We start from the raw sequence: 25430 nt of genomic DNA, 5'->3' as shown, positions 1-25430 counted from the left end.
TCATTTTTGTTGCCCTTCGCTGGACTCTCTCCAATTTATCCACATCCTTCTTGTAGTGTGGGGCCCAAAACTGGACACAGTACTCCAGATGAGGCCTCACCAATGTCGAATAGAGGGGCACGATCACGTCCCTCGATCTGCTCGCTATGCCCCTACTTATACATCCCAAAATGCCATTGGCCTTCTTGGCAACAGGGGCACACTGCTGACTCATATCCAGCTTCTCGTCCACTGTCACCCCTAGGTCCTTTTCCGCAGAACTGCTGCCTAGCCATTCGGTCCCTAGTCTGTAGCGGTGCATTGGATTCTTCCATCCTAAGTGTAGGACCCTGCACTTATCCTTATTGAACCTCATCAGATTTCTTTTGGCCCAATCCTCCAATTTGTCTAGGTCCTTCTGTATCCTATCCCTCCCCTCCAGCGTATCTACCACTCCTCCCAGTTTAGTATCATCCGCAAATTTGCTGAGAGTGCAATCCACACCATCCTCCAGATCGTTTATGAAGATATTGAACAAAACCGGCCCCAGGACCGACCCCTGGGGCACTCCACTTGACACCGGCTGCCAACTAGACATGGAGCCATTGATCACTACCCGTTGAGCCCGACAATCTAGCCAGCTTTCTACCCACCTTATAGTGCATTCATCCAGACCATACTTCTTTAACTTGCTGACAAGAATACTGTGGGAGACCGTGTCAAAAGCTTTGCTAAAGTCAAACAATACATCCACTGCTTTCCCTTCATCCACAGAACCAGTAATCTCATCATAAAAGGCGATTAGATTAGTCAGGCATGACCTTCCCTTGGTGAATCCATGCTGACTGTTCCTGATCACTTTCCTCTCATGTAAGTGCTTCAGGATTGATTCTTTGAGGACCTGCTCCATGATTTTTCCAGGGACTGAGGTGAGGCTGACTGGCCTGTAGTTCCCAGGATCCTCCTTCTTCCCTTTTTTAAAGATTGGCACTACATTAGCCTTTTTCCAGTCATCCGGGACTTCCCCCGTTCGCCATGAGTTTTCAAAGATAATGGCCAAGGGCTCTGCAATCACAGCCGCCAATTCCTTCAGCACTCTCGGATGCAACTCGTCCGGCCCCATGGACTTGTGCACGTCCAGTTTTTCTAAATAGTCCCTAACCACCTCTATCTCCACAGAGGGCTGGCCATCTCTTCCCCATTTTGTGATGCCCAGCGCAGCATGCCACATACCATACTACATGCCACAAGGGCCACAGCAATGGTTCCCTTAACCCACCCAGCAATATCGTTAATCTATTCAACTGTACTCTTAGTCCAGCAGAAGAATCTGTCCTATCTCGGGTCCTCTCCTTCTGCCCCTCCACCCCCACGAACATGATAAAGTTCTGTGGTGACCTAGAATCCTATTTTCGACGTCTCCGACTCAAGGAATATTTCCAACACACCTCTGAACAACATACTAACCCACAGAGACCTTCCTACCAACACTACAAAAAGAGGGATTCTAGGTGGACTCCTCCTGAAGGTCGAAACAACAGACAGGACTTCTACATAGAATGCTTCTGCCAACGTGCACGGGCTGAAATTGTGGAAAAGCAGCATCACTTGCCCCATAACCTCAGCTGTGCAGAACACAATGCAATCCACAGCCTCAGAAACAACTCTGACATCCTAATCAAAAAGGCTGACAAAGGAGGTGCTGTCGTCATCATGAATAGGTCGGAATATGAACAAGAGGCTGCTAGGCAGCTCTCCAACACCACTTTCTACAAGCCTTTACCCTCTGATCCCACTGAGGGTTACCAAAAGAAACTACAGCATTTGCTCAAGAAACTCCCTGAAAAAGCACAAGAACAAATCCGCACAGACACACCCCTGTAATCCCGACCTAGGGTATTCTATCTGCTACCCAAGATCCATAAACCTGGAAATCCTGGACGCCCCATCATCTCAGGCATTGGCACCCAGACAGCAGGATTGTCTGGCTATGTAGACTCCCTCCTCAGGCCCTATGCTACCGGCACTCCCAGCTATCTTCGAGACACCACTGACTTCCTGAGGAAACTACAATCCGTCGGGGATCTTCCTGATAAGACCAGCCTGGCCACTATGGATGTAGAAGCCCTTTACACCAACATTCCACACAAAGATGGACTACAAGCTGTCAGGAACAGTATCTCCGATAATGTCACGGCAAATCTGGTGGCTGAACTTTGTGACTTTGTCCTCACCCATAACTATTTCACATTTGGGGACAATGTATACCTTCAAATCAGTGGCACTGCTATGGGTACCCGCATGACCCCACAGTATGCCAACATTTTTATGGCTGACTTAGAACAACGCTTCCTCAGCTCTCGTCCCCTAATGCCCCTACTCTACTTGCACTACACTGATGACATCTTCATCATCTGGACCCATGGAAAAGAAGCCCTTGAAGAATTCCACCATGATTTCAACAATTTCCATCCCACCATCAACCTCAGCCTGGACCAGTTCACACAAGAGATCCACTTCCTGGACACTACGATGCTAATAAGCGATGGTCACATAAACACCACCCTATACCGGAAACCTACTGACCGCTATGCCTACCTACATGCTTCCAGCTTTCATCCAGACCACACCACACGATCCATTGTCTTCAGCCAAGCTCTACGATACAACCACATTTGCTCCAACTCCTCAGACAGAGACAAACACCTACAAGATCTCTATCAAGCATTCTTACAACTACAATACCCACCTGCTGAAGTGAAGTGACAGAGCCAGAAGAGTACCCAGAAGTCACCTACTACAGGACAGGCCCAACAAAGAAAATAACAGAACTCCACTAGCCATCACCTTCAGCCCCCAACTAAAACCTCTCCAACGCATCATCAAGGATCTACAACCTACCCTGAAGGATGACCCATCACTCTCTCACAACTCTTGGGAGACAGGCCAGTCCTTGCTTATAGACAGCCCCCCAACCTGAAGCAAACACTCACCAGCAACCACACACCACACAACAAAACCACTAACCGAGGAACCTATCCTTGCAACAAAGCCCGTTGCCAACTGCGTCCACATATCTATTCAGGGGACTCCATCATAGGACCTAATCACATCAGCCACACTATCAGAGGCTCGTTCACCTGCACACCTACCAATGTGATAGATGCCATCATGTCCCAGCAATGCCCCTCTGCCATATACGTTGGTCAAACTGGACAGTCTCTACGGAAAAGAATAAATGGACACAAATCACGTCAAGAATTATAACATTCAAAAACCAGTGGGAGAACACTTCAATCTCTCTGGTCACTCGATTACAGACCTAAAAGTGGCAATTCTTCAACAAAAAAACTTCAAAACCAGACTCCAACGAGAGACTGCTGAATTGGAATGAATTTGCAAACTGGATACAATTAACTTAAGCTTGAATAGAGACTGGGAGTGGATGGGTCATTACACAAAGTAAAACTATTTCCCCATGTTTATTCCCCCCCCGTTCCTCAGATGTTCTTGTCAACTGCTGGAAATGGCCCACCTTGATTATCACTACAAAAGGTCTCCCGCCGTCCCCCTGCTCTCCTGCTGGTATTAGCTCATCTTAAGTGATCACTCTCCTTACAGTGTGTGTAAGACCCATTGTTTCATGTTCTCTATGTATATAAATCTCCCCACTGTATTTTCCACTGAATGCCTCCGATGAAGTGAGCTGTAGCTCACGAAAGCTTGTGCTCAAATAAATTTGTTAGTCTCTAAGGTGCCACAAGTACTCCTTTTTCTTTTTGCGAATACAGACTAATACGGCTGCTACTCTGAAATTTGTTGAAACAGATATTTCTGCAGAACATTTTGGTTTCACCTAAATTAATGTTATAACCAGCTCTGTTGTTCACACTTCTGTTAGCTTCCATTGTGTTGGGAAGTAAGTTCTTGAGTTCTTCAGTGACTGCCATATGGAATTAAACTGTTGATGTACCATCGGCTGATGTGGGACTTGACAAGACCACTCAAACACAACTCTATCTTACATAAATACAAACATTCATATCGTTTTCTGTAACCAGAGGCCACTTGTATAAATACTGTTTTTATATGGTTGATACAGAGTTCATATCTCAAACATATCAGAATGGATTTTGAATATATTTACTACAGATTGAGGAACTCTATTATATAACTGAACTTGAACCTTCATTAAACTTATGTCTGAAAACTAGGGTCAGTTAACTTCATCATTCAATTTCATAAGCAACATAAAAGAAATGTTAATGAATTAAGGGCAAATAGTTAATTGTGTAGGCTAATAGTTTGGTAAGCCAGATTCCTTCGTTCTGTGAAATGCTTGTCAATTTTATATTGTCATCTTTCTATGTTAATCATTTGTCAGGATTTTCTGCCTTCAGGAAATTAAGAGGTGCCTTCATTTCAAAACTTGACTCCTTGTAATAAGATGGACTGACTGCTCGATTAGATCAAATTCACATCTTGAAGACATTCTTTCAAAGCAGTCTTTTTTTCATGTTTCCTTCTACCTGGATCCCTGATAAATGTTTGATCCATCAATTTTTGAGCCCTTTACTACACATACAGACAGATGGCTACTGTAAAAATCTACCTTCCCTTTTAAGAAAAATCCTAGTTTGTCAAAATGCACTACTCAATATATCAGTTGTTCAGATATTATCTCCTCTCCTAAAGCTATAAATGCTGACAAGGCGTATTTCATTAGGGCCTTTTGCCTTTGGAATTTGTTCACCATTTGTCTGAAATAACCAGAGTTTGCTGAACTTTAGGGCATTTCCACCCACCCTGCTTTTAGAGATGGGGAGATTGTGCGGGGTCTGTGAGACTGGAATTTAGAGGCTTACATTATGTTTTAAAATTTTGCAGCTACAAGTGTGTTTTGTATCCATTCAAATGCATAATTGAATATTTTGAGTGTCAAGAGTGCCCAGGGCCTGGAACAGATGATTTTTTAGGTAACAGTACGAACCTAAATAAAGCATTGCTGCACTTTAGCGTTATCACTCATGGTTTTGTGATATTTCTCAGATGTTTAGGTTTACTCATAATCCCAGGATTTCCAGGTCTGCAGTTGTTAATGACCTCAAATGGAGTAGAAGAAGAAGAATAGAGAAATAGGTCTGCATCTGAGAGTGCTAAAGGAATTGGTGGCTGTGATTGCAGAGCCATTGGCCATTATCTTTGAAAACTCGTGGCGAACGGGGGAAGTCCCGGATGACTGGAAAAAGGCTAATGTAGTGACAATCTTTTAAAAAGGGAAGGAGGAGGATCCTGGGAACTACAGGCCAGTCAGCCTCACCTCAGTCCCCGGAAAAATCATGGAGCAGGTCCTCAAGGAATCAATCCTGAAGCACTTACACGAGAGAAAAGTGATCAGGAACAGTCAGCATGGATTCACCAAGGAAAGGTCATGCCTGACTAATCTAATCGCCTTCTATGATGAGATTACTGGTTCTGTGGATGAAGGGAAAGCAGTGGATGTATTGTTTCTTGACTTTAGCAAAGCTTTTGACACGGTCTCCCACAGTATTCTTGTCAGCAAGTTAAAGTAGTATGGTCTGGATGAATGCACTATAAGGTGGGTAGAAAGCTGGCTAGATTGTCGGGCTCAACGGGTAGTGATCAATGGCTCCATGTCTAGATGGCAGCCGGTATCAAGTGGAGTGCCCCAAGGGTCGGTCCTTGGGCCGGTTTTGTTCAATATCTTCATAAATGATCTGGAGGATGGTGTGGATTGCACTCTCCGCAAATTTGCGGATGATACTAAACTAGGAGGAGTGGTAGATACGCTGGGAGGTAGGGATAGGATACAGAGGGCCCTAGACAAATTGGAGGATTGGGCCAAAAGAAATCTGATGAGGTTCAACGAGGATAAGTGCAGGGTCCTGCACTTAGGACAGAAGAATCCAATGCACCGCTACAGACTAGGGACCGAATGGCTAGGCAGCAGTTCTGCGGAAAAGGACCTAGGGGTGACAGTGGATGAGAAGCTGGATATGAGTCAACAGTGTGCTCTTGTTGCCAAGAAGGCCAATGGCATTTTGGGATGTATAAGTAGGGGCATAGCCAGCAGATGGAGGGATGTGATCGTTCCCCTCTATTCGACATTGGTGAGGCCTCATCTGGAGTACTGTGTCCAGTTTTGGGCCCCACACTACAAGAAGGATGTGGAAAAATTGGAAAGAGTCCAGCGGAGGGCAACAAAAATGATTAGGGGTCTGGAACACATGACTTATGAGGAGAGGCTGAGGGAACTGGGATTGTTTAGTCTTCGGAAGAGAAGAATGAGGGGGGATTTGATAGCTGCTTTCAGCTACCTGGAAAGGGGGTTCCAAAGAGGATGGCTCTAGACTGATCTCAGTGGTAGAAGATGACAGGACAAGGAGTAATGATCTCAAGTTGCAGTGGGGGATGTTTAGGTTGGATATTAGGAAAAACTTTTTCACTAGGAGGGTGGTGAAACACTAGAATGCGTTGCCTAGGGAGGTGGTAGAATCTCCTTCCTTAGAAGTTTTTAAGGTCAGGCTTGACAAAGCCCTGGCTGGGATGATTTAGTTAGGGATTGGTCCTGCTTTTGAGCAGGGGGTTGGACTAGATGACCTCCTGAGGTCCCTTCCAACCCTGATATTCTATGATTCTAAGAATGTTGATAAACTGAAAAGGGTTCAGAAAAGAGCTACAAGAATGATTCAAGATCTGGAAAACAAGCCTTAGAGTGAGACATTTAAACTCAAGTAGATATAACTTCTTATCAGAGAAGGGTAAGAGGTGCTTTGATCATGGTTAAGGCTGCGTGTCCGTCATGGAGTTCAGATTTTGTGACTTTCTGTGTCTGTCTTCTGCAGCAGCCAGTGCTGGCTCAGGGTGGGCCAGTAGCAGCAGTTTGGGTGTAGGAGGGGACTCAGGGCTGGGGCAGCGGGTTGGAGTGTGGGGCAGCGCTTACCTCGGGGGCATTCTCCAGCTCCCATGGGCATATCCCTGCAGTTCCTAAGTGGAAGGGACATGGGGCTCTGCATGCTGCCCACACCTGCAGGCGCTGCCCCTGCAGCTTCCATTCTGTGGTTCCTGGCCAATGGGAGCTGTAGAGCTGGCGCTTGTGGCAGGAGCAGTGTGCAGAGCCCCCCTGGCTGCCCTTCCCCCTAGGACCTGCGCAGACATGCCGGTTGGAGATGGGTAGGGAGCCTGCCAGCCCTGCCAACCCTGCCCTCCCCCACCACCAGCAGAGGTCCTGGGCTGTGTGCCACCACCCCCGCCCCCAGCACGGCTGCATGCCCCTGCCACCACCATCAGCACCTGCAGGGGTCCCAGACTGCATGCCGCCGCCTCCCCTCACACCAGTAGGGGTCCTGGGCCACCCCTTGCAGCACTTCTGGCGCCCCCGGATCACCCCCCTCCCAGGAGCACCTCCGGCCCAAGTTTTAGTGAGGGATATATAGTAAAAGTCATGGATAGGTCTTAGGCCGTGAATTTTTGTTTTCTGCCTGTGACCTGTCCATGACTTTTACTAAAAATACCCGTGACTAAAATGTTGCTTTAATCATGGTCCACAATTACTTGCATGGAGAAGAGATATCTGATAGCTCTCTGAGAAAAAGCCACAAAGAGAGTTAGAAGCTGAAGCTTCACAAATTCAAACTAGAAAAAGTCAGGGTAACTATTCAGTGGAACAACTTATTTAGGGATGGATTCTCCATCACTTGCTCTCTGTACATAAAGACTAGGATTCTTTATAAAAGAGATGCTATAGCTCAAACAGAAATCATGGTCTCTTGATGCAAGAACCACTGGGTGAGGTTCTGTAGCTTGTACTGTGCAGGAGCTCAGACTAGATGATTGTAATGGTCCCCTTCTGGCCTTAATAATCTATGAAACAATGCTTTTTGCAGAGAGGATGCGAAGTGGCAATCTTTTTCTACTATTACTATTGGATTAGAAACTCCTCTATTGACTTACTATAGTCCTATTTTGTTTAAATGGGGAAGTCACTCTCTTGCTTTCACCTGGCTCAACTGCATTGATTATGCTGTAGAGTGTCCCTTTAAAAATCTTATCCCTCTTCTAAAGGATGGGTTTCCAAGATCTGGACTGCTCAAGTTAATGCTTAATGAACTTGTAGTATCATAATAATAAATTCACCTTTATTCTTTTTGATTAGCTGTTCTGTAAAATGCCACCCAACTATTAAATTTCCTAGTTCTTTGAGCACTAAAGGTTGTTTCTTATGTATGTGTTTAGTGGACAGGTTTAAAATATTGTTCGTAAACTAAATTGTGTAAGCCATGAAAGATTTAGCCGAGGACCAAATCACCCTAGCCATCCTGTTTAGGTGTGTATGGTGCGTTGTGGCTACACATGTTCAGTGTTGCAGGACTGTTAGTTGTTGCCCCATCCTACAAGGCCTGGCAGGGCTCTGCTCTGTGGTGTTCATTTGTATTTGTTCACAATCTTAGTTTGTTCCAGCGGATGCTTAGGCTAGTTTTGCTCCTTTGAGCATGTGCTTGCATCCTGATGCAAAACACAGGATTCCTCCTGCTTCACCTCACATTATGCTTAGGTCTCCACAGCATGCTAACTGAGGGGTAAATAATCACAGGATTATGCAAACCATGGTAGTCTAACCTGTAAGAGAATGACCACACATGCTGTACTGTGCTGTCACTCCCTGCATCCTCACTGGTGCTTTATCTGGCTATGACGAGCAGTACAGCTATCTGGGAGCATATCCTAAGATTAATAGTACCACAACTCACTGCATCATTCTTAGCTCATATTTGCAGCATCTTGTGGGACAACTTGTCTGCCCACTATGGGGACTGTGGAAAGTTTAATGGAGAGAACACTTAGTAAATTGCTTTGTTTGGCAATAACTATATACCCATAAAAAGGAACTGAAATGCTCTGAAATACAGAATAAAATGAGCCAAAAGAAAACAGTTATAAAATAACTATTCTCTTAATGATCTGTATGGTAAGAAAAAGTGGAGAGAAGAAAGTTCTTTTACAGCATTGCACTTCTCTGTCTTTACCTAGCTCTAAAAGCTTGAATGAGTCAAGGCTTTGAGATTAGGCTAGTAAGGTGATAAAGGTTCTTACCAAAACCTCAACTTTTGCAAGCTGGACAATAAAAGGGGTGAGTGGTTGTAGGAGAAAGGGAAGTTTTGACATGGAGGATTTTAAATCCATGTAAGAGTTTCACTATATCAGGGGGTTAATGGGCATTATTCTGCTATAGCAAACACTGAAGATGCTTGAAGCAGGAGAAACTGCAAGCAGGATGCTGAACAGAGACAGATTTATAGTTCACTTCTGCTCAGGTCAAAGGATAGGTAGATGGTGAGATGGCACCAATTCCTGTGTACTAAGGGGGCTTATGGGAAAGGATTGGAGGACCATCGCATCTCAACTGTTCTGATTGTTCATGGCTGCATGTTTTCACTGCTGTTACCTCAGGATAACCGTACATGTTAATAACTACCACAGGATTTGCCTTATAGCTCATGGTGTGCTGCCTGTCTCACCACGTGGCACTGATAGTCATGTGGATGTGTGAACATGGAAAGTGTGAAGGGGAAAACCCACAGCTGAGCCAGAGTTAATTCTGCAGTGATGGCATCTGCACTGTCATGGGAGTCACCAGTGTCCCAGCCAATCGCTGTAAGGCTCTGGACCTGGATGCCTGGACTGATAAGCACCACCACCATTGAGTGGCTCTGCTCCAGGAAGTAAGGAGCCTGGCTTGATTTAGTTATTTTTAGTTACTATTGCCATAAGTTTTTTTGTTTTTTTTTTCTGTTTTGTACTTAAAGTAAGTTTCCTTTTCTTGGATTTTCCCTGTAAGTGTCAGATGGGATTGGTCTGGGCCCATATACATGGGGAGGACATCCGTCTTGAGTCCTGGTGAATGGCTTAACAAGTCCTTTCTTCTTCTGGAACATATTGAGGTCCCCAATGGCTGTATTGCTGCACAGCACAGGGTGTGGTGATGGGGAGGTATAGAATCGCCTTGGGGAGGTATGTGCATTTGCCTTGTGGTAATGGGGACCAAGATGGTAGCCTTGCTGTGCCTCTATTAATTGATCCCTTTCTGTGTTCTCTTTCAGATATAAGTAGTGTAGAAGATGATTCTGAGGAAGCTTTTGGATTTTTGTGGCAACTCCCAGTGAAGTCCATGTGCTTTGGGAAGGAGTTGTCTGTGTTTGTCTGTAACCTTAGATCTTTCACCTTTTGTATTTTGCAAGTGAATACCTGTGGGATGAAAAAGTTAGAATGTTTCACTTATAAATAATGATGATAAAGTTTTTTTTTTTCTTTTTTCACTTCATTTGCATCCATTGGGTGTAGGGATTAGAGTGTGGGGGATGGAAGTGACCAGATAGAATGAAGAACAGCAAAAGTACCTCTCAGGCCTACCCTCACTAGGAGTTTGGGGGCTTTGGAGCATTTGATTTCTGTTGAATATTACTTTAGCTATTGCTAGGCCTATAATCTGGTAGGTTAGTGTCTTAACACATGACACAACCAATGATCTGATCTGTCACAGCTGCCATTGAAATAGCATTCAGGAGAAATTTGTGGGATTGTACTGGGAGGGACTGCATGGTGGGGTGTTTGGGTTTTTTTGGTTTTTTTCAGTATAGGATTATTTTGGTATATTTTAGCTCACTCTAAATGCCTTTTATCATGCATTAAACTCAGTTGCATAATAAAAAACAGACCGCTTTTCACCCCAAACCAGAAAATAACTAATCAACAAAAACAAATACTCCTCCTCATCCTGAAATGGTATCCTTATCAGACCTTTCCCTTCCCAAGTGCATGGATAAATAGATGGGGCCTTACACTGTGCCCTGACTGTCAACAGATTGGACAAAGTAGAGGAGAAAAGCTCCAAAGTTTGAGTACACCTTATGGGGAAAGATCTACCAGCAGCTTCTCTTTTTTGTATTGACAGGACTTCAGCTCAAGTACGTGTGCTGATGTTGTGGTGGAAACATGGCAGAGGGAGAAGAGCAGTCTCAAATAGGCAAATCCCAAAATGTTTAGGATTGAATAGGTCCAAAACAGTACCTTAAACTCCACCTGGCAATGAAAAGGCAGCCAGTGCAGATGCCAGAGCACTGATGTTCTGGGCTCCAAGTGAGCCACGCCGCTTGGTAAACAAGCTGCCATGTTCTACACAGCTTCAGTTTCTGGGTTCATTTAACAAATTCATATATTCTGTAGCCAGAAAGGACAAATCATTTTTCATTCTGACCTGCATAACACAGGCAATAAAATTTCATCTGTAAATCATGTAAGCACAGTGATTTGTGGTTTAACTAAAGCATAATCCTGTTGTGCCTTTGTGATATTAGAGCCCTGTACTGTCAAATATATTCTTGTGAAGGTACATAGGTTATGATTTATAACCTTCTATTTGATAAGTTCAGTGGATTGATCTCAAGTCTCGTAAGACACGTTTTCCAGTTCTGATATCTTTCTTGTGGTTTTGCTCTAAACCTTCTGTAGTTTACCTCCTTTTGGAAGTCAGAGCCAGTATTCCAGGAGTGATGTCCACAGTGCTATATACAGTGGCAATAAACTTGCCTACTCCTACTTGATGATCCTCTGATCATACATCCAGAGATCTCACTAATCCACTTAGTCAGCCATGTTTCCACCATGACCCCTAAATTCTTTTCAGAGGCATGGCTTTGCAGGATACATTCCCTACATTTTTTGTAATGTGACATACATTCTCTTTTCATAGATATAGGACTTTACTTTTGGCCATATTAAACCATGTATTTGCACCCAGTTTACCAACCAATCCAGATTGCTCTATAGAAGTGACCTTCCCGTATCATTATTAGCCATTCCACCAGTCTTTGTCCGCAATGATCTTTTCTGCCAGTCACTGATAAAAGTTTTATAGCTTTTGATTGAGAATGAATCCCTGTGGGAGTCTGCTAGTAACATCCCCGTTTGATGATTTCCCTTTGAGATTTTAGCCATTTTATGTAGTATGTGCTATATTGATTGATGCTAACTCTAATTAGAATTTCGTGCAGTACTAAGTCAAATGCCTTGTAGATGTAACTGCATTAACATAATGTAGACTTTGAATAACCACATTTGTAATATCAAAAAATGATATCCAGTTCAATTGACAGGACCTGTTTCTCATAAAACTTGTTGATTAGCATTACATTCCCATCCTGCAGTATATTTATTGAATTTCATGTTGGCTGTTGTATCATTTTGCCTGGGATCAATGTCAGATATAGCCCCTTGGGAAGCTTCACTGCACTAGTCTAATCCTGAGATGTTTGACACTGATAATGATAGCAAAGGCCACCTTTGAAGGAGACTCCTCCTCCTAGTCCGATGGGGAGGGAGTGGGGGGAAAAGCTTCATGTTCATTGTTGCTGTATGGTTGTTTAACAAGATCGGGAATCAGTAATAGCAACAGATTGTGAACTCTGTTAACAAATGGTAGGCACCCTTTCCCTACCTTCTGCCCACCATTGCAGCTGCTAGGCTATAGTTTGCTGTTGCCACTGGCCCTGTAAGCTGGGGAATGACTAGACACTTGTCCATGTTAGTATTTTTTCTAAAATTTCTCACTGTTGCAATTGCTGGTACAGCTTTGGTGGTAGTATTGGTTTGAATTCTAGTTCAGATAAGTCGCCAGTGGCCACCAACACTTGTTACCATGTCATTTAGACCTTATCTGAGCCAGGTGAGACAACAGTAGTAAAAACACTGGCAGCCCCAAAAGGTCTGTCTACAATATTGCTCCTGCTGTCGTTACCACTGATAGAGCTGCACCAGTGAAATTTGGTGGGAAATTTGGCACTGAGAAAGGCTAATGTAGACACAACCACAGTAGTTGGACTTCCTTTGAACAAGGCTGCACTAATGTAAGCACTTGTGTGTGAACATGTGTTGCGTACCAGATGTGACTGAGGGTTTCAGAGGTATTGGCGTGGCCAGAATGCTCTAGTGTAGACGAGTCCAAAAAAAGGAGATGCCTAATTAGCCAGTTGTGCTCTCCTAGGAATTGGCCTTTCTCTTCCAGTTCCACTTTTATTTGAATTGTCAGATTCCAGCAGCTATGGTGTTAACCATTCGTATAACCTATGGGTGTAAAAGGAATAACAGGACAATACCTAGTGAGTCTTTATTTTGCATCGAGATAAATTGTTTTTTTCCTGTTTGAGGTACTATTTCTGTTATTTTCAGCAATTGTTAGGGGGTAGTGCATGGAAGATGAAACAGAACCATGTAAACACACGTTCCATACTGGATTTAAAAGAAAAATTGAAGGAAGCTTGTTAATAGTCATTTATGAGAATGACACTGTAGTATACATTTGACATGTTGCCCCCTAACTTTCCTTGCCTCCCAAATAGTTCCATTATTTTGAACAAAAAGAAAAGGAGTACTTGTGGCACCTTAGAGACTAACCAATTTATTTGAGCATAAGCTTTCGTGAGCTACAGCTCACTTCATCGGATGCATAAACTTTTGAACTTCATTAGCTTCCAAACATACAATATACTGTATTGATGAACAAAGCATTTCTCCTGTAGGGCAGTAGTTCAAAAAACCGTACCTTTAAACATAGAAAAATGATTCAATAATAGTAGTGATCAGTATGTGATACTCTGTGAACAAGACCAAATTTTAAAAAGAAAATTTAGAATAACTGAAGTGTTAAGCCTCTGACTTGGAGTACTCTGGCACTGGTTAGTTATATCAGCACTGTTGACTCTAGCTGTCTTGATCCTCGCTCTGCTGTTACAGTACCATATAGCATATATGCATATTAGCATAACAGCGTAATAGCATATATGGTATTAGCAGATCTGAGAGTCTCACAGGAGCCAGAATCACTTTCTACCACTGACTCAAGTATTACTGGGCCTATCTCTCACCTGCTACTGAGTACCTCTTCTTCCCCCCCCCCCCCCCCCCCCGCCTTCCTTCAGCAATTCACTGCCCCACCAATTGACATAACGTTGTTTTTGATGACTTCTGATGATGGTGTGGGGCACTTGTGCATTTATTCCTTAAGGATGTTTCCTCTGGTATCTTCTGCCTTAGACAAAGAATCCAGAGACTTTTCCAGGGGCAGATTTTATGGAGACCATTGCTTTGGGCACAGACCATGGTTCCTTACTCCAGGGCTCCTAGGCTCTTACCCAACTATGCCCACATGGTTTTACTGGGGTTCAGAAGCCTCTTTTGGATGGAAGTGCTCCTGACAGACCTTGGACCCATAAGGACTCTCACTCTACAACATCAGTTACCCAGTCTGCACCTGGTGACTTACCCAAGAAAATGCCACCTCACTGGATTTATTTCCTTGTCCTCCTTTGAGGCTATTGTTCTGCCTATTACAACTAGATAACTTTAAGGAGTATCAGGACCTGCTTTAAGAATCTTGGACTCTTAACAGATTCCCTTGGAAGAGATCCAGGAACCTACCCACAGGCTGGTTGACATCTTACAGTCTCTCACTTCTGGCAAAATAGTGTTTTGTTAACTTTTGCTTGCATCTGTAATAGCCTTGTTATTTGGCAGACCCCAGGCCCGGCAGCCTCTATCCTCCAGAAGGCAGACAAGAAATACTAGGCTCCGTCAAGGGAGGTTAAATTCTTTTATATGCATCCTGTACCACCTTTGTTAGTAGTGACAGCAGCTAATGAGAAGTTGTCAGCAAAGTAAGACCACACGAAAGGAACATGAGCCTAAATGATTGGATATATTTGGCTGTAAATCGTATTCATTAGCTAGTTTGGAGTTTAGATCAGGTTCAAGATCAGTGGTTGCAGTGGGGTGATGAGAAGCTCTCATAACTTCAGGGCTCTGACTTCCTCAAGAGGCTCAATGCATGGTAAAGGACTTGCCATTTAAAAGGTCAGTGTTATTTAGCTCTAAGATAAATTATGCTCTTTTTACATTGAAGGATTGTGGAGCTACGCTTGGTCCTCAGTTTTGGACCCTGTTATGATGGAATATTCTGTCCAGTTCCATACTCTCCACCCTACTCCCCTATTCCTTTTGAGGGACCCGTCTCACAGTAACCTGTTACACCAAGAAGTCCTGTCATTTCATTCACTTGAAAAGATGGAAAGGATAGTTCCTCAATACCAATGGAAAAGGTCCTACAGAAAATACTACTTGGTTGAAGGGGGGAAGATTAAAGGATGGCAGACCTCCTTGTGCATAAGAAGGCACAACACATTCATTTGCAAGTTGAAGTTCAGAGTGTGTCTAGACGGACATCAAATTGTGTGAGAGTCTGTTATGAAGTGGACCTCTAGTTTCTCTCAGAGCTCATTCCACAAGAAATGTTTCCATAGTAGACGCATGTAAAGTAGCCCCCTGGAGACCTATTCACACATATACAAAGTATTTTGGTGTCCAGGAAGCTTCCAGATCAGATTCTGCATTCAGGGAAGGATATGCTGAAAATGACTCCAAGCTCCCACCTCCATTATATTGGTCCACTTCTTCGAAGTCACCATACATGGAATATGCAGGTGGACGGACTCTCAAATGAGGGAGGAAATTTACTTAACTGTACAGTAACTGGGCTCTCTGAGGCCATGTCTACGCTACCACTCCCCTGAGCGACATAAGTTACGCTGTTATAAGTGGTAATTGCACAGCGCTACATCCCATCGACATAGCTACGGCTCACTGGGGGTGGATTAATTGTGTCAACGGGAGAGCTCTCTCCTGTCGGCATAGAGTGGCATCAGTACAGCTGTGCTGCTGTAAACTCTCTAGTGTAGACATAGCCTGAGATGTGTTGTCCAGATGCACATTCCACAACCTGCCTTCCATCCCCGTCTACCTTGGCGTCCTACCAAACTTTGTGGTGGAGAGGAAACTAAGTGGTGATTGGCGCACTCTTCCCTTTTATGCTCTTATCATAGGGTGAGGACATTTATGGTGCATGAGCAACCAAAGGGGACACTGGAGTCCAAAAGACTCATCTGGGGTGCATGCACCCCATACATTAAACAAGCATATAGACAATACATCTTGAAGAAATCCAGTTACTGTACAGTTAAGTAACTTTCCTTTCCTTTTGTAGCTCTTGGTTCACATTTGGAAGGTGGCTTACAACTATAATGAATAAGCCTACTTAGTAAAGACAGGTTGTATTCTGCAGAAGTTGATGGGCCTCACACAAATGCCACCTATTTGCCATGAATGAGTAGAGCTTTTTTCAAGCCCTCGGATATGGGTGAGGCACAGCCTGCACTTCCTGAAAAACAGACATGGTGTAGTCTCTGTAGTCTAGAAAACATCTGTGTTTATCATTCCTTTCCATAGTGCTGCTGCTTTGGTGAACAGACAAAGGATGTCTCTTAGCTTTAGTTATATTTTGTGTGTTGAATATTTATCTCAAAAAGTGAACTTGTTTAACTGGGTGGGAGGTGGGGATGGGGGGAGAATTCCTGTACTTTGTAGAATACCAATTGGTGAATAGTTGTTTTAAAATCTACATTTTGGAATGGAACCTTTTAAACCCAAACATGTGGGTGAGTGCAGGTTGGATTCCCTTCCAAAGAGCCTTCCTACTTAAATCCAGAAAATTTTGAACCCTGTAGAAATGGGGCATTTTCAGTGTAAACACAGACTGAAACCTGTGAAATGCAAAATCATTTTTAAGCTTCAACAGGAAAGACTGTGATATCAAATTTGTGAGGGGTGGGTGTGTGTGTGGGTGTGTGCCTGACTTTTGCTTCACAGTAAGTTATGCATTGTTTTGCCAACTGTCTTTTGAGGAACTCTAAACCTCTGAGTTTAAAACAATGTTTAAACCTAGGGCAGTGTTTGTTTTTAGAAAAATGATGATTTCCCAATACAGTGCAGTCAGGTTTTAATTTCAGAAAGGTTTGGCAATACTTTCATATTGCCTGCATTGCATTCTCTGCTTGGTTGCACAGCCACAAGCATCTACAGCAAACATGTGACAAACTAATGGCAGTATGTCACTGACAGGAAAGCCAGCTTGAGAATAGTCTGTGCTCACAGTTATGATTTTGGGGAATTGGATATCCAAGTAGCTAAAATGATCTAGCAGTTTTCTCTGATTATTTTTTCCTATGGAGATTACAAAAGTCAGGGTTCAGTAGGCTTTTCTTGTCTCTGCTCCTTTGAGTGCTATATTTGGCTATTGCTTTGGTTTGGCATTAGGGTATCTCTTTGTGACCATATTTGGAATTTAAATATTGAAACCTTCCTTCTGGTGGGAAGGGACTACAAGGCAGGGCATGGATTAAAAAACAAAAAACCTGTCAAACATGGATGGGAGTGTAGAACTCTGCTCCTGCTGGTCTCATCTTTTTGTGACCCCTGCACCTCGCGCCCTCCCCCCCCCCCCCCCAGCCAAGAAATACCACTGAAAAGTTGGGGGTTCCATGAATATCTTAAAATGATAAAATAGTCACTCCTTTGTCGTCAGCAAATGTAGAAATTTGTCCTGTGTGTATGACCACGGTTTTTACACTTCATTTAATTTTTCTTTGTATGTTTCATTGTAGTTTAGAAAATCAATCCATGTGATTTACAAGCTTCAATTTATGTTTAGTACCCAGCTGTACAAGGCTACTGTTTGTTGAAAGTATACAACACTTATTCATTCACAAGATGGACTGATTCTCTAAGGCTCTAGTAGCTTGAACTTTAAGCTTACTTCATGTTAATTCATAGCAGATACCACTTTGACATTTTGATCCACAGGTATTAGGCGATTCTTAAAGGAGAGCCCTGAAAAGACTGCATTCTTGAGATGCATGCCTTCTGGTTACGTGTCTGAGTCTGTGCTGTTGTAGATATCATTGAGGCATATTTCAGTCAGGCTAATGATTCATTTGACAAGTTAAGAGCTGCTATCTCTGGAATGAGTTCTCAAGCATTGACAGGCCAAAGGATTTCAAGTTTTGGGGAAAATTCAGGCTTGATTTGGCAATCTGCAGTGTAAAGGAGGGATCTTTAGAGCTAAACTGGGTAAAATTACTGTTTTTGAAGAGTGTGACTACATTAATGGTCCTTAAACCAATTTCCCAGCTTTTGTTTCTTTTTAATTAAACAATCACTCTTGGTCATAGGCTATGTCTACACTATGGACCTTGCAGCAGTGCAACTGTACTATTGCAGCTGTGTCGCGGTAAGGTCTCCTGTGTAGCCACTTTATGCTGGCGGGAGAGCTCTCCTGCCGGCATAATTAAACCACCCCCAACAAGCGGTGGTAGCTTTTGATGGGAGAGTGTCTCCCTCTGACACAGCGCTATCCACAATGGTTCTTTTGTTGATGAAACTTTTGTCAGTCAGGGATGTGTGTTTTTTTTTGTTTTGTTTGTTTTTTCCCCACACCCCTGACCAACAAAAGTGCTAGTGCAGACGTAGCCTCACGTGAATATTCCACCCCTCTAAGTGACATAGGTTACACCCATCATAAGCGCTAGTGTGCACAGTGCTATGTTGGTGAGAGAGCTGCAATTGCAGATCATTGACGGTGGATTAATTATGTTGACAGGAGAGCTCTCTCCCATTGTTATAGAGTGGCTATACGAGACATCTTACACGAGCGCAGTTGTAGAGTCTACTACTCTAGTGCAGACATAGCTTTAGAAGTTCAGCTATGTATTTTTAAGGAGATGGGGATTGTAAATAAGATGTTTAGGGATGGGTAAATGAAGTGTGTGTGTGGGGGGGGTGTCCCAATTATTTGATTTGCTGGCCATGTGGTGATCTGTGGAGATCAGATATTGCGATGATGATGGTGCAGGGGCATCTAAGTACTTAGATGTGGGGGGGACTCACAAATCACTTTTTCAGCCTGACTTTTATTACCTAGCATATGGTAATATCTGTGCACTTATTGGGGCAGATCCCATGGGTATGGTGCTGAAAAACATACTGTCCATAGTGGTGGAGCACATTACTTCTAGACATGTGCACACTGTGTTTTTTGTGTTTGTTTTGTTTTTTGTTTTTTGCTAGCCATGCGATTGTGAAACATCTAATTTCCTTCATTGATAGGGTAACTGGCTTAGTGAGGGGAAGCAATAGACTTCATTGATCTTAACTTTAGTATGGCTCTTGATACAGTCCTACATGATATTTTCATAAACAAACTAGAAAAATATGGTCTAGATGAAATTACTATAAAATGAGTGCACAACTGGTTGAAAAAAGTACTCCAAAAGTAGTTATCAACTGTTTGCTGCCAAACTGGGAAGGACGTATCAAGTGGTGTCCCAAAGGGTTTTTTTCTTTGTCCAATACTAGTCAATATTTTTATTAATGACTTGGAAAAGGGAGTAGAGTGTGCTTGCAAAATTTGCAGATGACTTCAAGCTGGGAAAGATTGCAAGCACTTTGAAAGACAAGATTAGAATTCAAAATGATCTTGATAAATTGGACAATTGGTCTGAAATCAGTAAGATGACAATCGATAATGATATGTGCAAAATACTATCTTAAGAAAAAATCAACTGCACAAATACAAAATAACTGGCTAGGCAGCATTACTACAATAAAAGCTCTAGGTGTTATAGTGGATCCCAAAATGAAACTGAGTCAAAAGACAGGTTTCAGAGTAGCAGCCGTGTTAGTCTGTATCCACAAAAAGAAAAGGAGGACTTGTGGCAAATTAGAGACTAACAAATTTATTTGAGCATAAGCTTTCGTGAGCTACAGCTCACTTCATCGGATGCATGCAGTGGAAAATACAGTGGGGAGATTTATATACACAGAGAACATGAAACAATGGGTGTTACCATACACACTGTAATGAGAGTGATCACTTAAGGTGAGCTATTACCAGCAGGAGAGCGGAGGGGAGGGGAGGGGGAACCTTTTGTAGTGATAATCAAAGTGGGCCATTTCCTGCAGTTGACAAGAACATCTGAGGAACGGGGGTGGGGGGAATAAACATGGGGAAATAGTTTTACTTTGTGTAATGACCCATCCACTCCCAGTCTCTATTCAAGCCTAAGTTAATTGTATCCAGTTTGCAAATTCATTCCAATTCAGCAGTCTCTCGTTGGAGTCTGTTTTTGAAGTTTTTTTGTTGAAGAATTGCCACTTTTAGGTCTGTAATCGAGTGACCAGAGAGATTGAAGTGTTCTCCCACTGGTTTTTGAATGTTATAATTCTGACGTCTGATTTGTGTCCATTTATTCTTTTACGTAGAGACTGTCCAGTTTGACCAATGTACATGGCAGGGGGGCATTACTGGGACATGATGGCATCTATCACATTGGTAGATGTGCGGGTGAACAAGCCTCTGATAGTGTGGCTGATATGATTAGGTCCTATGATGGTGTCCCCTGAATAGATATGTGGACACAGTTGGCAACGGGCTTTGATGCAAGGATAGGTTCCTGGGTTAGTGGTTTTGTTGTGTGGTGTGTGGTTGCTGGTGAGTATTTGCTTCAGGTTGGGGGGCTGTCTATAAGCAAGGACTGGCCTGTCTCCCAAGAGCTGTGAGAGTGATGGGTCGTCCTTCAGGGTAGGTTGTAGATCCTTGATGATGCATTGGGAGAGGTTTTAGTTGGGGGCTGAAGGTGATGGCTGGTGGCATTTTGTTATTTTCTTTGTTGGGCCTGTCCTGTAGTAGGTGACTTCTGGGTACTCTTCTGGCTCTGTCACTTCACTTCAGCAGGTGGGTATTGTAGTTGTAAGAATGCTTGATAGAGATCTTGTAGGTGTTTGTCTCTGTCTGAGGAGTTGGAGCAAATGTGGTTGTATCGTAGAGCTTGGCTGTAGACAATGGATCATGTGGTGTGGTCTGGATGAAAGCTGGAGGCATATAGGTAGGCATAGTGGTCAGTAGGTTTCCGGTATAGGGTGATGTTTATGTGACCATCGCTTATTAGCACCGTAGTGTCCAGGAAGTGGATCTCTTGTGTGGACTGGTCCAGGCTGAGGTTGATGGTGGGATGGAAATTGTTGAAATCATGGTGGAATTCCTCAAGGGCTTCTTTTCCATGGGTCCAGATGATGAAGATATCATCAGTGTAGCGCAAGTAGAGTAGGGGCATTAGGGGACGAGAGCTGAGGAAGCGTTGTTCTAAGTCAGCCATAAAAATGTTGGCATACTGTGGGGTCATGCGGGTACCCATAGCAGTGCTACTGATTTGAAGGTATACATTGTCTCCAAATGTGAAATAGTTATGGGTGATTATCGGGGATACTGTTCCTGACGGCTTGTAATCCATCTTTGTGTGGAATGTTGGTGTAGAGGGCTTCTACATCCATAGTGGCCAGGATGATGTTTTCAGGAAGATCACTGATGGATTGTAGTTTCCTCAGAAAGTCAGTGGTGTCTCGAAAATAGCTGAGAGTGCTGGTAGCGTAGGGCCTGAGGAGGGAGTCTACATAGCCAGACAATCGTGCTGTTAGGGTGCCAATGCCTGAGATGATGGGGCGTCCAGGATTTCCAGGTTTATGGATCTTGGGTAGCAGATAGAATACCTCTGGTCAGGGTTCCAGGGGTGTGTCTGTGCGGATTTGTTAATGACACTGTTGTGTGAAAAAGGCAAATTAATTTTGGGATGTGTTAACGGCCATGTCCTGTGTAAGACATGGGTGGTAGTTGCTCCACTCACTGGTGAGGGCTCAGCTGGAGTACAGTGTCCAGTTTTGGACACCACACTTAGATTTGGACAGACTCGAGAGAGTCCAGAGGAGAGCAACAAAAATAAGAGATTTAGCAAACATGACCTGTGAGGAAAGGTTGAAAGAATTAGGCATATTTAGTCTAGAGAAAAGAAGTGGGGGGTGGTACACAGCATAGTCTTCAAATATGCAAAAGGTTGTTATAAAGAGGATGGTGACAGGATGTCAGTTATCAATTGTTCTCCACACCCACCAAGGCTGGGACAAGAATTATTTGGCTTAATTTGCAGCAAGGGAGATTTAGGTTAGCTACAAGGAAAAAGTTCTCCCATAGTTACCCCTGTCATTGGAGATTTCTAACAACAGGTTAGATGGACATCTGTCAGGGTTGGTCTGCTTGACCTCTTGAGGTCCATTCCATCCCTACGCTTTCATGAGTCTGTGATTTAGCTGTTGCAGCATAAAGTTACATTCCTACAATAGTTAGATTGCAAACCAAGAGGTTATACAAGAGTCGGATCAAATAAAATTTCTAAGACCACCTGTCTGACTCCAAGGTGTTCAGAATACTGTACCTTCCCTAGACATGGCTGGAGAGAATTCCCAGAGTCAGAGGAATTACAGCAAAGCATTATCACCATGCACAGGCTTCGATAAATTACATTTGTAAGTGATTTTTAATATTGTAAAATTTCATTTAAATGTGCATCTATAGGATACTGCTGTTCTGGAGACTGTGGGATTGGCTCTCAGTAGAGTGCCACCGACTGACCTTGTAGTTCTACTTGGGGATTTCAACACTTATGTGGGGAATGATTGGGAGGAATGGCCTCCCTGGTCTGTGCTAGTCATGGATTGTCCATAACTAATACCATGTTCAAACACAAGGTTGCTCATAAACGTACTTGGTACCAGAGCATCTTGGGTCGAAGATCAATGATCGACTTCATGGTTGTCTCGTCAGACCTAAGGCTGTACGCTCTGGAAAGTCGGGTGAAGAGAGAGGCAGAGTTGGCAACCCGATCGCCGCTTGGTGGTGAGTTGGATCCAATACATGGGACCTCAGCTGGATAGACAGGAGGCCCAAATGATCAGTGTGAGTCTCCTGGGAACATCAGGTAGAGGACCCTGTGCGGAAAGACTTCAATTCCCACCTCTGGAAGAACTTCTGCTGCATTCTGGGTGAGATCTTGGACGTTGAGTTTGAGTGGACCATGTTCAGGGCCTCAATTGTTGAGGCAGCCACAAAAAGCTGTGGCCTGAAGGCAGTTGGTTCCTGTCATGGTGGCAACCCTAGGATCTGCTGGTGGACTCCAGTGGTGAGGGAGGCTGTCAAGGCAGTGAAGGACTCCTGATACAACTCAGAGGTACCTGCTGGCTAAGAGGGCTGCGATAGTGGCAGTTGTTGAAGTGAAAGCACCGGCTTGGGAGGCGTTTGGAGAGACCATGGAGAATGAGTACCAGACATCTTCAAAGGTGTTCTGGTAAACCATTTGTTGCTTTAGGAGGATCAGCGAGATGTTGCCCAAGCTGTATTCAGTAAGGGTGGTGAAACGCTGACCTCGACTGAGGAGATTGTCGAGAGCTGGAAGGAGCACTTTGAGGAACTCCTCAACCTCGTGGACATGTCCCGCTTCCAGGAGGCAGCACCAGAAACCTCCATGAGATCAGATCTGTTTCTGCTGCTGAGGTCAGTAGGGTAGTAAGTGCCTCCATAGTGGTAAGGCAGCAGGGGTGGATGAGATTTGCCCGGAGATGTTGAAAGCACTGGATGATGTTGGGGTGTGGTGGTTAACGAGCATCTTCAATGTTGCATGGAAGGCAGGTGCAGTATCTCTGGACTGGGAAACCAAGGTGGTGGTCCCAATCTTTAAGAAAGGAGACAAGAGGATGCGTTCCAATTATAGGGGGGGATCACATTCCTCAGCCTCCCCAGCAAAGCCTGTGCCAAGGTGCTGGAGAGGAAGTTACACCCGTTAGTCGAACCTCAGATTCGGGAGAGACAATGCGGATTCCAACCCAGCCATTGAACAATGGACCATTTGCTCTCTCATAAATACTTGAGGGGTCGTGGGAGTTTGCTAATCCAGTCTACCTTTTTTTTTTGGAGACCTAGAGAAGGCATATGACCACTTCTTATGGGAAGTGCTGTGGGAGCATGAGGTGCTGGTGCCACTTTTGCATACTATCTAGTCCTTCTGTTCTCAGCGTGAGAGTTGTGTTTTGTATTCTTGGTATTAAGTCTGGTTTGTTCAAGGTGGGCATTGGACCCTGCCAACTTTGTATCTTGTTCCCACTCCTGTTCGTGATTTTCATGGACAGGATATCAAGGCACAGCTGAGCTGTGGAGTGCATCAAGTATGGGGACTCTCTGCTGTTTGCAGATGATGATGTCCTTCTTGCTTCTTCAGACTTTGATTTCCGACGTGCACTCTAATGTTTCGCTGCAGAGCTTGAAGCGGCTGGGACGAGAATCAGCACTTGCAAATCAGAGGCCATGGTCTTTGCTCGGAAGAAAGTGGACTACTCTCTCCAGGTGAGGAGGAAGCAGCTGTCCTTAGTGGACAAGTTCAAGTATCTAGGGGTCTTGTTCACGAGTGATGGCAAGCGGGAACATGAGATCAATTGACAGATTGGTGCGGTGGTGATAGTGATGCGGGTGCTGTACTGATCCATGGTGGTGAAGCAGGAGCTGAGTTCTCTGATGAAGCTCTCTGTTTACAGGTAACGCTACGTCCCCATCCTCACCTGTGGTCATGAACTTTGGATAACGACCGAAAGACGAGATTGTGGGTACACGTGGTACAAATGAGGTTACTCTGCAGAGTGGCTGGGATTACTGTTTGAGATAGGGTGAGGAGCTTAGCTATATGGGAGGGCCTCAGAGTAGAGCTGCTACTCCTCCAGATCAAGAGCAGCCAGTTGAGGTGGTTTTGGGCACCTGATAAGGATGCCCCCAGGAGGCTTCCATTAGAACGATACTTGGCATGTCCCACTGGGCGGAGGCCCCGAGGCCAACCCATGACACACTGGAGAGATTATATCTCTGGGCTGGCCTGGGAACACTGAGGGGAATCCCCCAGGAGGAGCTGGAACCTGTTGTGGAGGAAAAGGAGGTCTGGTCCTCCCTACTCTCCATGCTGCCGCCACGGCCCTCACCAGGAAAAGCGACATAAAGGAAAAAAAAGACCACCAGTCAAGCTGGAAAGTAAGGTTTTATGTAACATACATTCCACAAAACTCCAATAGTTTTCTTAGATTTTGGTGAGAATCTACGCTCTCGGCCAGGTTTGAAGGAAATTTTGTTTAGTAGCTTTCACATTTTAAACATTTTAAAATCCTGCAGGTAAGTGGAGGGTCTCCTAAACAGTGTTCTTATCAAGAAAAAGAAAGGTACAAACAGTTTTTAGGCAGGGTGTCTCTTTGCTGTGCCCTGAAGGTGCTTGAGCAAGTGGTTTTCACATCAGTGTGACTTGAAGAATTTCTGTCTGTTTGTCAAAAAGTGTGTTACTGTGTTAGAACTGAAAAACTTTTAGATGCTAGGCAACGCTGCATAATCCCACTGGTTTTTCATATCTTCATCTTGATAATCCAGTCCCCTCTTTCTCTCAAATTTTGGATTTGAAGCTACATTAACTATAGTACTTCCTATTCAGAGGGTAAATAAAAACCTCTTTTGATACTTTAACTTGTGATTAAAAATCCCATAACCACCATTAATACCATAGCTTCACAACAGTATCGTATAGATGCTCATTTAAAATATCTTTTACAATAGGTTCTCACTTACAAATACAGTT

At 43.9% G+C, this 25430-nt stretch overlaps 1 protein-coding gene across 4 annotated transcripts in view; it reads left to right on the top strand.

Moving 5' to 3' along the window:
* Positions 1 to 25430, top strand: part of PDPK1 (3-phosphoinositide dependent protein kinase 1) — a 156127-nt gene that overhangs the window by 9767 nt on the left and 120930 nt on the right. For 3 of the 4 annotated variants that reach the window (XM_043524118.1, XM_037910729.2, XM_037910730.2), the window contains exon 2: positions 24081 to 24166. The exons of the other annotated variant lie outside the window; for it this stretch is intronic. In XM_043524118.1, the coding sequence (XP_043380053.1) occupies positions 24081 to 24166 (86 nt within the window). The remainder of the gene's footprint in view (positions 1 to 24080; positions 24167 to 25430) is intronic. 4 annotated transcript variants of the gene reach the window in all.

This window comes from Chelonia mydas, chromosome 10 (assembly GCF_015237465.2).
Source record: "Chelonia mydas isolate rCheMyd1 chromosome 10, rCheMyd1.pri.v2, whole genome shotgun sequence".
Taxonomy (NCBI): Eukaryota; Metazoa; Chordata; order Testudines; family Cheloniidae; genus Chelonia; species Chelonia mydas.
The sequence above is the reverse complement of the archived record's forward strand: the minus strand, read 5'-3'. Positions and strand labels throughout refer to the sequence as shown.